This window comes from Microtus oregoni, unplaced genomic scaffold, assembly GCF_018167655.1.
Source record: "Microtus oregoni isolate MIOR12 unplaced genomic scaffold, Mior012 000001F_ref0000356, whole genome shotgun sequence".
Classification (NCBI taxonomy): domain Eukaryota; kingdom Metazoa; phylum Chordata; class Mammalia; order Rodentia; family Cricetidae; genus Microtus; species Microtus oregoni.
Genome location: NW_024543060.1, coordinates 48,702,491 through 48,716,415, shown reverse-complemented (window position 1 = coordinate 48,716,415; position 13,925 = coordinate 48,702,491). Strand labels below are relative to the sequence as shown.

The following is a 13,925-nucleotide window of genomic DNA, read 5'->3' as shown; positions in this document are numbered from 1 at the left end:
CGTGTGCACATAGCCGGTGTGCTCCTGTAGATTACCTGTGTAAGAGTGTCACGTGCACATAGCCGGTGTGCTCCTGTAGATTGCCTGTGTAAGAGTGTCATATGTGCACATAGCCGGTGTGCTCCTGTAGATTACCTGTGTAAGAGTGTCACACATGTGCACAAAGCCGGTGTGCTCCTGTAGATTACCTGTGTAAGAGTGTCACGTACACATAGCCGGTGTGCTCCTGTAGATTACCTGTGTAAGAGTGTCACGTGCATATAGCCAGTGTGCTCCTGTATATTGCCTGTGTAAGAGTGTCACGTGTGCACATAGCCGGTGTGCTTCTGTAGATTACCTGTGTAAGAGTGTCACGTGTGCACATAGCCGGTGTGCTTCTGTAGATTGCCTATGTAAGTGTCACACATGTGCACATAGCCGGTGTGCTCCTGTAGATTTCCTGTGTAAAGAGTGTCACGTGCACATAGCCGGTGTGCTCCTGTAGATTACCTGTGTACGAGTGTCACATGTGCACATAGCTGGTGTGCTCCTGTAGATTACCTGTGTAAGAGTGTCACACATGTGCACATAGCCGGTGTGCTTCTGTAGATTACCTGTGTAAGAGTGTCACGTGCACATAGCCGGTGTGCTTCTGTAGATTGCCTGTGTAAGAGTGTCACATGTGCACATATCCGGTGTGCTCCTGTACTGCCTGTGTAAGAGTGTCACGTGTGCACATAGCCGGTGTGCTCCTGTAGATTGCCTGTGTAAGAGTGTCACACATGTGCACATAGCTGGTGTGCTCCTGTAGATTGCTTGTGTAAGAGTGTCACACATGTGCACATAGCCGGTGTGCTCCTGTAGATTGCCTGTGTAATAGTGTCACGTGTGCACATAACCGGTGTGCTCCTGTAGATTACCTGTGTAAGAGTGTCACGTGCACATAGCTGGTGTGCTCCTGTAGATTACCTGTGTAAGAGTGTCACGTGCATATAGCCAGTGTGCTCCTGTATATTGCCTGTGTAAGAGTGTCACATGTTTACATAGCCGGTGTGCTCCTGTAGATTACCTGTGTAAGAGTGTCACATGTGTACAGGGCCGGTGTGCTCCTGTATATTGCCTGTGTAAGAGTGTCACACATGTGCACATAGCTGGTGTGCTCCTGTAGATTGCCTGTGTAAGAGTGTCACATGTTTACATAGCCGGTGTGCTCCTGTAGATTACCTGTGTAATAGTGTTACGTGCACATAGCCGGTGTGCTTCTGTAGATTGCCTGTGTAAGAGTGTCACGAGTGCACATAGCTGGTGTGCTCCTGTAGATTGCCTGTGTAAGAGTGTCACGCGCACATGGCCGGTGTGCTCCTGTAGGTTGCCTGTGTAAGAGTGTCACACATGTGCACATAGCCGGTGTGCTCCTGTAGATTGCCTGTGTAAGAGTGTCACACATGTGCACATAGCCGGTGTGCTTCTGTAGATTATCTGTGTAAGAGTGTCATGTGTGAACTTAGCCGGTGTGCTCCTGTAGATTGCCTGTGTAAGAGTGTCACGTGTGCACATAGCCGGTGTGCTCCTGTAGATTGCCTGTGTAAGAGTGTCACGTGTGCACATAGCCGGTGTGCTCCTGTAGATTATCTGTGTAAGAGTGTCATGTGTGCACATAGCCGGTGTGCTCCTGTAGATTGCCTGTATAAGAGTGTCACGTGCACATAGCCGGTGTGCTTCTGTAGATTACCTGTGTAAGAGTGTCATGTGTGAACTTAGCCGGTGTGCTCCTGTAGATTACCTGTGTAAGAGTGTCACGTGTGCACATAGCCGGTGTGCTCCTGTAGATTACCTGTGTAAGAGTGTCACGTGCACATAGCCGGTGTGCTCCTGTAGATTGCCTGTGTAAGAGTGTCATATGTGCACATAGCCGGTGTGCTCCTGTAGATTACCTGTGTAAGAGTGTCACACATGTGCACAAAGCCGGTGTGCTCCTGTAGATTACCTGTGTAAGAGTGTCACGTGCACATAGCCGGTGTGCTTCTGTAGATTGCCTGTGTAAGAGTGTCACATGTGCACATATCCGGTGTGCTCCTGTACTGCCTGTGTAAGAGTGTCACGTGTGCACATAGCCGGTGTGCTCCTGTAGATTGCCTGTGTAAGAGTGTCACACATGTGCACATAGCTGGTGTGCTCCTGTAGATTGCTTGTGTAAGAGTGTCACACATGTGCACATAGCCGGTGTGCTCCTGTAGATTGCCTGTGTAATAGTGTCACGTGTGCACATAACCGGTGTGCTCCTGTAGATTACCTGTGTAAGAGTGTCACGTGCACATAGCTGGTGTGCTCCTGTAGATTACCTGTGTAAGAGTGTCACGTGCATATAGCCAGTGTGCTCCTGTATATTGCCTGTGTAAGAGTGTCACATGTTTACATAGCCGGTGTGCTCCTGTAGATTACCTGTGTAAGAGTGTCACATGTGTACAGGGCCGGTGTGCTCCTGTATATTGCCTGTGTAAGAGTGTCACACATGTGCACATAGCTGGTGTGCTCCTGTAGATTGCCTGTGTAAGAGTGTCACATGTGCACAGGGCCGGTGTGCTCCTGTAGATTACCTGTGTAAGAGTGTCACGTGTATATAGCCGGTGTGCTTCTGTAGATTACCTGTGTAAGAGTGTCACATGTTTACATAGCCGGTGTGCTTCTGTACATTACCTGTGTAAGAGTGTCACGTCCATATAGCCGGTGTGCTTCTGTAGATTACCTGTGTAAGAGTGTCATGTGCATATAGCCGGTGTGCTCCTGTAGATTGCCTGTGTAAGAGTGTCACGCGCACATAGCCGGTGTGCTCCTGTAGATTGCTTGTGTAAGAGTGTCACATGTTTACATAGCCAGTGTGCTTCTGTAGATTGCCTGTGTAAGAGTGTCACGTGCACATAGCTGGTGTGCTCCTGTAGATTGCCTGTGTAAGAGTGTCACATGTTTACATAGCTGGTGTGCTTCTGTAGATTGCCTATGTAAGTGTCACGTGTGCACATAGCCAGTGTACTTCTGTAGATTTTAAGCCCTCTCTGTATTACTTATAATTTCTAATACAATATAAATGCTATATAAACACTTGATACCTGATAGCCTAAGGAACAGTGGCAAAAAAAGGGTCCATACAAATTCCAGGACAGATGATGATTTTTTCCCTCTGAATAATATCAATGTGCAATTGCGGAACTCAAGCCCGGCAGGTCTGACTATCGTCTCTGCTATCCAAATCCTCATTCTCCATATTTAGGAGCCTGGATAATTCTGATATAGAAAGGATATGCTCTCCTCCCTCTCGTAGAGGGTTCTCTTCAGTTCCTGTGTTTGGCTAACAGTGTGAGCGCCCGGTTATTCTTGGTGATTTCTTGCTGCAGTTGGAATCAGAGCCTTGCATGTGTTCAGCGCGCACCCCATGCAGATCTGCACCCCCGTGTCCACCCTGTTCTCTTCCGTTGATGAGTGATGGTTTAGTCCTCATCGTTTTGTGATTGCTTTGGGTGTGGGTGATAGGCGTGTGCTAGAAATCATGCCGCCATGCTCACGCAGAGCCATGCCGCGATGAGCAAGTGCCCCTAGAAGTGGGAGACTGAGTCCTGGCTGGACGCTTTGCCAGACTGGGTAGGTATATGCAAGGGAAGAATTACCAATTTTGATTCCTGCCAGCCACAAATCATTTACCTGTTTTCCCGGAGCTTTGTCAACAATCAATTTTTGAAGACATTTTATGTGACTCTTTGCTCACCAGCATCTCTCCCTTCACAGACAGAAAACACACAGGCAGCGCAGCCTGAGGAGAGCCGTTCGGAAGGGAAAATTGGCTTCAAGGCCTACAAGAATTACTTCACTGCGGGGGCATCTTGGTTTTTCATCGTTTTCCTCATTCTGCTGAACATGGCGGCGCAGGTACATAATGACGTCTGTGCCCTCAGTGTGGCACTCGCATACATACATTTTTGCGTGATTGACACATTGTGCCACGTTCTCTCGGGATTTACACTGAGGTATGCTGTCCGTGGGGAGCAACATAAGGACGCTAACTGGAGTTGAAAATGCGTAGAAAAAAATTGGGCTTACCTTGTAAGATCTTAACCGTGACATCTTGTCCGGGAAGTGGGATTTGGCATTGACCCATGCCTGCTGGAATCGTCCTGGTTCTCGGGAAATCCCCTCTGTATCTCCACATCTTAGCAATTTCGAGTTTCAAGTCTGGAAGCCATGCCGATGTTGTATCTCACTTCCCTCTGCAGGTTTTCTATGTCCTTCAGGACTGGTGGCTTTCCTACTGGTGAGTGGCTCGTGTCTGAATTAACGGCTTTGCGATCCACCGGGAGCTCCATTTTCCCACAGGTTTTAGGGAGAGGTGGGCTTGTTGGGCGTTCTGGTCCAAGTTTAGTCTCCTGAAGAGAAACAGTGAAGTGTGACCTGCAGAGGTCTTCACCACATCGGGTCCTCAGCTGCATGCTGGGATCTGACTGTCAAGCTTCACATTAATTTTGTTTTGTTTTTCAAGACAGGGTTTTCCTGTGTAGTCCTGGCTATCTTGGAACTCACTCTGTAGAGCAGGCTGACCTCAGACTCACAGAGATCCGCCTGCCTCTGCCTCTCGTGTGCTGGTATTAGAGGCGGCACCTTTATTTTAGTTTATGTAGATGAGTGTCTTGCTTGCATATATATGTGTGTGCCATGTTTGTGGCTTGTGGCCGCAGAGGCCAGAAGAGGGCATCAGATCCCTGGAACCAGAATTACAAACAACTGTGAGCCACCATGTGGGTGCTGGGACTCAAACCCAGGCCTTCTGGAAGAGCAGCAAGTGCTCTGAATTATGGACCCATCTCTCTAGCCCAATTCAAACTGAAGTTTAAAATCAGGTACACAGAATTGTGTGAGCTGAGACTCATTTTCTCACACAAGACTTTTCTCTCTAACTGAGGTTCCTTTTGTTGTGTGTTTACCTAATCGCCTTTTCCTTCCACACTCTGTCCGTAGGGCAAACCAGCAGAGTGCGCTGAATAACACCGAGATCGGGAATGGAAGTGTAACCGAGACCCTAGATCTTAACTGGTACTTAGGAATTTACGCAGGTAAAGTTTAGCCATTGGGTCTATTATCTGGGAGCCCGAGGTGCTTACAGTGAGCCTGTGTGAGCTAGTAGAGCTCCTAGCAGTAATTCAGCAGCATCTTAACAGATTAGGAGGCTCAGTCGCATTTACTCTGTGAATTAATTAGAATTTTTTTTTTTTTTGAAATCTACCAGAAGAGGTTGAATGAAGACTCTTAATTTGCTCTCTACTGGATTTTGAAAGTTAAACTAGGATTGAGCGTTCAGAAAAGCACCCACTGGAACTCTGCAGCTATTGTCTATTGTAATAGGTTGCCTTAGCTAACTCTTCTATCATTATACGGGGTGGGCAGGGGATTAGAAACAGATCCGCACCCTGTGCTGTGGATTGCTCCAGTTCTGTCTGCATAAGTAAGCCCGGGCCTTTATTGAACCTGGATGGAATCCTCTGACAGCAAGGCCCCCAAATAAAAGCATTATCCCCTCGCAGGTGTGCAGAGTTCCCGTCAGCACACCGCCCATCTCTGGGGCCTCACCAATTACCGAAGGGGGAGGCTAAGCAGAGAGCAGCCCAGTGTGGAGGAATGAGGGCTCTTTCACTTTCCTACCGTGAGATCAACAATGGTACCCTGTCTCCAGCTGTGTCCTCTCATCACCACACTCTGTCTTCACAAGGCTGCCCCGGAATATGTGTAGATTACACACTTCATAAAAAAAATCCTCATCTGGAATTTCAGGCATTCCCACAGGAAGCTCGCATCCCAGCTCTCCTCAGATGGGATGCATTATCTCTGATAGAGCCCCACTCCCCGGGATTCGGTACTGACTTAATCCATTGACTGGTTACCATCCCGACCCCTGGACTATGCAGGACCTAACGGGAAATAGATCCATTATCTATTCAAGTAGGCTGGAAGGCTAAAGACGATGCCCGTGTGTAGAGTTTTAGAACTAATCAGCTTTCAGAGGTCAGATAAAAACACGGCAGACTCTTTACCCCAGCAGTTCTCCCCGTACTGGGCAGCAGTATGAGCGAAAGCTAATAGATACTAGGAGAACAGAGGGTAGGGCTATGGTTCAGTGGAAGGATGCTCGCCTCATGTGTAAAGATCTCCCGTCCCCAGCAGCACACAGCCCACCCCAGCGATCTCTGTGCTGAGCGGTTATCCGAACATACCGTAATTAAACACAGAGTTTAGGTGGTGCTCATTCAAAACGTGTGATATTTATATGAGACACATGGTGATTAGGTGATATTTATCTGTCTTAACATTGATTCATATTTTCTCACGATTCAACCACTTAAGTTTTTCCACGTGCCACTTAATGTGGTATTTCCAAATTCCTTAAAGCTGCGTGGGCATTCACTACAGGGAAAAGGTGAATTTCTTCCCCGTTAATATTACGAGTTGGTATCGAAACCCACTACAGTGCTAGGTTAGGGGTCTTATAAATAATCTCTGGATATGGAGACAGAAAGGACAGTTTTCCAGTGATTATCCTCCTCCTGAGTTTTTATGAGAACACGCAATATATTTATGAATCCCTGCTGTCTCTACTTTATCCACCCCACATACGTATTTTCCGTTTATTGAGAAAAAACTTGAAAATTTTTGTCAGTGTATCTTATAAGTACTTTATACTTAGGTAGAACCTCGATGTTTATGTAATTAATAAGTGATACCTGCATAGCCTATCCAGCCTACATTAGTGGAGACAGTGTAAAGACTCCGTTTTCTCTAACTTCTCTTTATTTCAGGCTTAACTGCCATTACGGTCCTTTTTGGCATCGCGAGATCCCTATTGGTCTTCTATGTTCTTGTGAAGGCTTCCCAGACTTTGCACAACAGGATGTTTGAGTCCATCCTGAAAGCTCCGGTCTTGTTCTTCGATAGGAACCCAATAGGTAAGTCAGATGCAAGTTCCCCAGTGAATGTCTTGTTGACGCATTGAAGATCTGAGGATGTTTCGGTCTTTGAAAAGGGAGCGATGTTGAGAGAAAAATCCCTGCATGCTTATTCCTTGTCTCCCCGATATTTCTCTCCCACGACAGGAAATCTTCATTTCAGTTGTGTAGAGTTACCCCGATGTGTCTAGGTGTCCAACCACACATCGACGTTCAGTTTGCAGAATGAGTTGTGAACCCCACTGTCACGTGGCTCACGGGGCTCGCTGCTTACCTTGCAGGCAGGTAGGATGTATTTGCAGAGTGGCTAAGACACCTACTGTGTTCACACAATGTTGGCCTGTACCGTAACCTTCAGGAAAGGTCTCGTTAGTAGGAACCCTCTCTGAGCAGGAGACACAGGCTGTGTACTTGCTTCTTTTCTTGGGAGCATCGTTCATTTCTTGAAGTATGATGGCTGACTCTGAGGTTGACCTGACTGATACTGAAGATTTATCTAAATGTGATCACTCCCAGTAAAAGGTTTTAACTCTGTATTTTATCTCACTTATTTTTATATAATATTAGATATATTATTTATTTAGTATTGTGAGGTAGTGTCTTGCTACTGTAGCCCTGGCTAGATTGGGAGTCACTATGTAGACCAGGCTAACCCTGAACTGGTGATTGCTCTCTTGCTTCTTCCTCGCGTGTGCTGGGATTCTGGAGTGACCATTGCATCCCAGTTTGATTCTGTTTCTAAAACCAACAAAGCCAACAACAGAAAGGCTGCTTTCCTTCTTTGTCGTTTGTTATTTTGCCATCACCAGTGACTCTCTTAGCTCTCTGGGCTCTGGCTGTATGACAGGGCTTGTGTGCTAACGAGATCCCCATTCTCAGTGCCTTCCCACACTGTGGGAATGAGGCCCCGCACAAAGGTCCTCTGATCACTCTGCATCTGCAGGTGCCTCCTCCGGCCGAATTGCTAGGAAACATTAGCTGTCACCACAGACCCTGGTCATCTGGGGGTCAGTGGTGAGGCCTGGGGCAGCTTTGTTTATGCAGGCCATCATTAACGGGACCCGTTGTGGAGGAGCGTGGCCTGGAAGAAGCATAGAGGACGCACGGGGCGTTAAATAGCTGCTGGACCCAGAGCAAAGCATTTGGATAGTATCAGACAATAATTTCCAGAGTTAGATGCCTTGGTTAAAAGCGTGGGCCATGGCGCCAGAGGCCGTCTTGATACTGAGAACCACCAGTTACAGCTGGGACGATGCTCATGTGTGAAATGGGACAATATCCATAGCCGTCTTACAGAAACTGAGATTTAAGCGGGTGAATGGTGTTCAGAGCTTGAATGGTGCCCAACTCGCTACCATCAGTTCCCAGAGAGAGAGAGAGAGACTGTGAGGGGCAGGGGCGGTGGCCCTGGGGATCAGTTTTCTTACCTGTGGGGTTAGAATTGGTATTCTGACCCTTTCTGCTTTATATGATTGTCGTGAGGATTACGTAAGACCAGACTGGAAGGTACCACGTGTGCATTAATCCCACAGATGCTCTCTAGACTGGCACGAGGTGGAGCCCAAAGAGAAATGAACCCCAGATGCCACATGTGGTCTGGCCGGAGCTGCACTCAGAGGTAGCCGTAGGGTTTGGTGCTGTGAGCATCGTGGCCGCTCCGCTAGTTAACTGGAGAGCCACACAGACCTGGAACGCCTAGCAAGCTGTGCTCTGCTGTCCGTCTGTCCTCCCGCTCCTGCTTACCAGGCTCTTCATGCTCATGGTCAAGACCCGTAGGCTTTTCCTGGTCCTGCTATTATTTATTGAGGGGCTTAGGGCCCAGTCTAAATCTTGGGTAACTAATCTTACATCATGTCAGAGGCGTTCATCTCGCTTCTCCCTGCTGTGTCTGTTAGCAGGACTTTCTTCCTTCAGTGGAAACAGAGCCCAAATAAACCCCACAAGATAGACCTTGCTTGCCCCAAACATTAATACGAGTTATTTCCCTCTTTAGTGGAGAGCTTAAAAAGAAAATCAAAATAGTTTTTAAGATGTCAGTTCTCATTTGAACAATATTTTGCACATTCTACAATGGCTATGAATTTTTGCCAGCATATAGTATCCAGGAAGTTAGACACGGGAGTCCATTGGTACAGAAACTTCAGGTGGAGCCCGCAGAATCCCGTCACCACTGTCTGCTGTGTCTCAAATCCAGCTTGTCCCTGAGAGCTGAACCTTCCATCTCTTCTCTTGCTCTGGCTGCCCCTTGTGTCAGAATCCCGGAGAGGATATTCTGGAGGTCAAAAGTATCTTGTTCCTTCTGTCATGGGTTTGCCTTGCTCTCCTGGGAGTGTTAGCTCTTGGCCTCTCTCTGGTGCTGATTTCTGGGTAACCTCTGGTCTTGTCCAGAGACCCAGGCCATCCGTGGAGTCCGCAACACTGGCCACAGAGCCTTCATCCCAAGTGTCAGACTGGCATCGGAAGGAGAGAGTGGGCTAGACCTGAAGGGATAGGTTTCTTCTCCATGACACTATGGTCAAGACTAACTTCACCATCCCACATGGCTGATGGCCAAGCTCACACCTGAGTCCTAAGATGTGAAGTTATTCTCTCTGTAGAATCCATGTATGAGTATGCAAAGTTAGTCACGTCGAGATTATATAAAATGGCCCCTGAGTGTTTACTCATAATCTGATAAATCTTAAGCTCATAATTAGGATCAATTTTGAAGCAAGACAGAATCTATGACCTTAGATGGCTGAGAGCCAACTTCCCTTCTTCCTCTTTAGTTTCCCTCTGTCTTCTCAACCCTCTTTGTTTTCTGCCCTTTTCTCCTTCGGGGGGATTGATGATGGTTTGTGTGTCTGTGACAGAACCTCAGATCTCGGCTGCGTTTCTCCTCTTTCCCTCATCTGAATTGGAAGTTGAGCTGAATGATGTTTATAGTCATTTTCCGATTCGCTTTCTGTCTCCTTCTCCCTCATCAAAATTTCTCTCCTATCTTAGCACTTTTGTTCAAGAAGATTTTAATAATCAGGGTCACACAAATTCCGGGTCGAGAGCGTTAACAAATGAAGCCATGGGAATTCTCTTTGCAGGGAGCCTGGTGACTCTGGACATCGGGCACAAGAGGGCAGCATGAGCTGCAGAATTGCAGGGACCGAGCTCCAGAGGGCTTGCAGGGCAAAACCCGCCTTTGCTGTTAAAGCTTCCTTCGAGAATTCTCTTTTTCTAGTCTGTGTCTTTATACCTCATTAAACTCGAAGACTCTCTGCCCCCACCCTGTTTCCATGCCCGAAACATTGAGCTGCCTTATATAAATCTTTCCCTGCTGGTTGAGGATATTTCAGAGTGGACATTTTATCCCCACTCAGCACTTTCTGAACTAGACTCTGGAATAGACAGGGACTGTCCCTGTCTGGACTAGACTCTGGAGTAGGCAGGGACTGTCCTCTGTCTGAACTAGACTCTGGAATAGGCAGGGACTGTCCCCTGTCTGGACTAGACTCTGGAGTAGACAGGGACTGTCCCCTGTCTGGACTAGACTCTGGAGTAGACAGGGACTGTCCCTGTCTGGACTAGACTCTGGAGTAGACAGGGACTGTCCCCTGTCTGAACTAGACTCTGGAGTAGGCAGGGACTGTCCTCTGTCTGAACTAGACTCTGGAATAGGCAGGGACTGTCCTCTGTCTGAACTAGACTCTGGAATAGACAGGGACTGTCCCCATCCTGGACTAGACTCTGGAGTAGACAGGGACTGTCCCATCCTGGACTAGACTCTGGAGTAGACAGGGACTGTCCCCTGTCTGGACTAGACTCTGGAGTAGACAGGGACTGTCCCATCCTGGACTAGACTCTGGAGTAGACAGGGACTGTCCCCATCCTGAACTAGACTCTGGAGTAGACAGGGACTGTCCCTGTCTGGACTAGACTCTGGAGTAGACAGGGACTGTCCCCATCCTGGACTAGACTCTGGAGTAGACAGGGACTGTCCCCATCCTGGACTAGACTCTGGAGTAGACAGGGACTGTCCCCATCCTGGACTAGAGTCTGGAGTAGACAGGGACTGTCCCCTGTCTGGACTAGACTCTGGAGTAGACAGGGACTGTCCCTGTCTGGACTAGACTCTGGAGTAGACAGGGACTGTCCCCTGTCTGGACTAGACTCTGGAGTAGACAGGGACTGTCCCTGTCTGGACTAGACTCTGGAGTAGACAGGGACTGTCCCCTGTCTGGACTAGACTCTGGAGTAGACAGGGACTGTCCCCATCCTGGACTAGACTCTGGAGTAGACAGGGACTGTCCTCATCCTGGACTAGAGTCTGGAGTAGACAGGGACTGTCCCCATCCTGGACTAGACTCTGGAATAGGCAGGGACTGTCCCCTGTCTGGACTAGACTCTGGAATAGACAGGGACTGTCCCCTGTCTGGACTAGACTCTGGAGTAGACAGGGACTGTCCCTGTCTGGACTAGACTCTGGAGTAGACAGGGACTGTCCCCAGGCCGGATGTATGTTATTCCTAAAGGGTTGGTTTTGACTGACTGCAGCTTTCCTTCAGCGAGAAAGATGATCGCTATATCTTGAGTTTAAGTTCCACATCCTCTGAATCTACAAAGGCATTTAGGCACCCGACTTCTTTTGCTTGTAGAGACCAGAAGAGTGGCAGGCTAGTGGCCCCGTCTTCTGTTGTCCAGTTTGGTCACATTGCAAGTGACTGACTGCATTAACTTCAGATTCCATAGAAATATTTATTTAGCTTTAATTTGTCAGTTTGCCTGGAAGAAGTGGAGCAACCGGTGCAGGTTGACATGTTTGCTTCTTTTCCCTGGGAGGGACAGTGTTAGTCTTGGGTGATAGCCAGTGTGTTCAGTCACATGTCAGATTTTTTTCTGCAGTGTAATGTGTGTGATGGTGTGTGCATTCCACAATGTAAAAAGGAGTATCGATTTTTAATGCCACCATTTTAAAATTAAGCATATGAAAAATAAAATACTGGGAAAGGGGAAAAGAAGCACTCTGACTTCTATTGATTTAAAATATATATTAAATAACACACACACACACACACACACACACTTTTGGTGGAAGCGACCACTGAGAACATCACCAATAGCCATAGATTTTAAGATTGGCACTTTCATATCCATCCTAATAAAACATCTAGAGACTGCACAGTGATTAAGATTCACAGCTTGATTGAGTGGGAAATTGGGCTTGTCGATGACTTCACAAATACTAACTGTAATTCAGGCTGTGCCTGTCAGGGGCTGGAGGAGGGCTGCCCGCGGTTTGCATGGTTGTTCTCCTTCTCCCGTCCAGGGAGGGAGTCCTTGGAATCCAGGGTACGTTGCTGAACAACTCAAGCAAAGGTGAAGAGAGAGTTGAGAGCTACACAGCTTGCGTTTTGTATCATCAGAAAGGCTGCCTTGCCCAAGCATTTATAAAAGCAATCGTCAACATGCCTTGCCTTTGCCAGAAAAGCAACAGAAGAAGGTCCTCAATAGAGAAGAAATGTAATTGCAGGATCCCTGTCTGTTTATTCAGTTCCAGTGACCACTGGAGTTAGTGCTAAATGCATATTTTCACAAGTATAATACAGCACTGTCAAAATTACCTTGACAATAATAGGCCTGTTAAATTATAGCTCTATAAGTTTGGAGGTAAAATGGCTCTGCTTAGCACACATTAATCTATGCCTGTTCACACAAGCGCCTGTGCTGAGCGGGTAGCATGTTTAAACAAGAAATACTGGTCTTAAAACCTCTGATTTATGGTAGGTGTTGTTTTGACACCAGCATCATTGAGACGGTTTACAAGGCAAGGCTTCGTGTTAGAATAGCTCACCGATGTCATCATTCGTCACCAGCATAAATATTCAGCTGGAAATTGGGAAGATGCCCATTCGTGCCCAATCCCTCGCCGTGTTTCCTTTCAAGTGAGAGCTGTTGTGGCCAAAAGAGATGGTGATTTCTCTTCCTTGAGTGCAGAGGAGCTGGAAGGAACCGAGAATGAGACAGCTCCCATGTACTCGTCCTGCCTAGATGGGTTTTAATTCTGGCATAAGGCCCAAGGGCTCCCCTCCCTCCTTGCTTTATGCACATTGTAAAGAATATATTTATATGTGCATTAGTTAGCTGAAGAGGCTTTTCCTGCTCAAAGGAAGAAGTTAGTCATCGTCAGAAAAGCTTTGTTGCAAAACAAAAACACACGTTACCCCTTTCATTTTTTCCTTGTTAATAATGACGAACGTGAGGGAGCGCAAAAGGATTGACACAAAAGATCGCATTAATCATGGTGATCTTCAATAGCCACATAAATATTATTTTTTTTCTAGTCTGAATGAAATAGCTAAATGGTTTGAAGTAGGTGTGGCAATTAAATCCTGTCAAGTTGTCACATATTAAAAATAATGTTTTTTCACACAACAATGGTTATATGTACTTAAACTCTTATCAGGGGTGATATTAAGTGATATTTTATGGGAGTTGCCCATTTACTGCTAATAGCATAATAAAGGCCTTTGTTATGAGTTTAAATAGTTACATAGTTACATATGTTTGATTGCTCTTGTTATTTCACCAGTAATCTCTCTAAGCGAGATTATTATGGGACTTTTCTACACCCAGTAAATAGTGTGCTGTTTTAATGCACATTTTAAATCTGTTAGAGTGTTCAGATTGCTCTTTATTCATTTTCTCCTCCCTACTAAATTGTACATGGATACTTGCAGTCTAGTAACATGCGCGTGCACACACACACGCACACACACACGCACACACACACGGAGAGAGACAACACTGTTCATGGTTGTCCAATAGAATGTTTAAGTGATAAGACTGAGAAGCTGTTAGCTTCTTAAAAATGATGGCCATGTTGTATTTCAGAAGATTGAAAGGATGACATTTTCCTAATTATATCTAATTATTTTCCATTAAGGCATATATTAAGTGTTACATGCATATTTATATTTCATTCTTGTTTCT

General features: G+C 46.7%; 1 protein-coding gene across 3 annotated transcripts in view; it reads left to right on the top strand.

Annotated features, from left to right (window-relative positions):
- Abcc4 (ATP binding cassette subfamily C member 4) overlaps window positions 1–13,925 on the top strand; it is a 203,061-nt gene that overhangs the window by 87,367 nt on the left and 101,769 nt on the right. For all 3 annotated transcript variants that reach the window (XM_041672868.1, XM_041672857.1, XM_041672877.1), the window contains 4 exons: window positions 3,760–3,900; window positions 4,245–4,282; window positions 4,984–5,078; window positions 6,816–6,962. In XM_041672868.1, coding sequence (XP_041528802.1) covers window positions 3,760–3,900; window positions 4,245–4,282; window positions 4,984–5,078; window positions 6,816–6,962 — 421 coding nt within the window. The remainder of the gene's footprint in view (window positions 1–3,759; window positions 3,901–4,244; window positions 4,283–4,983; window positions 5,079–6,815; window positions 6,963–13,925) is intronic.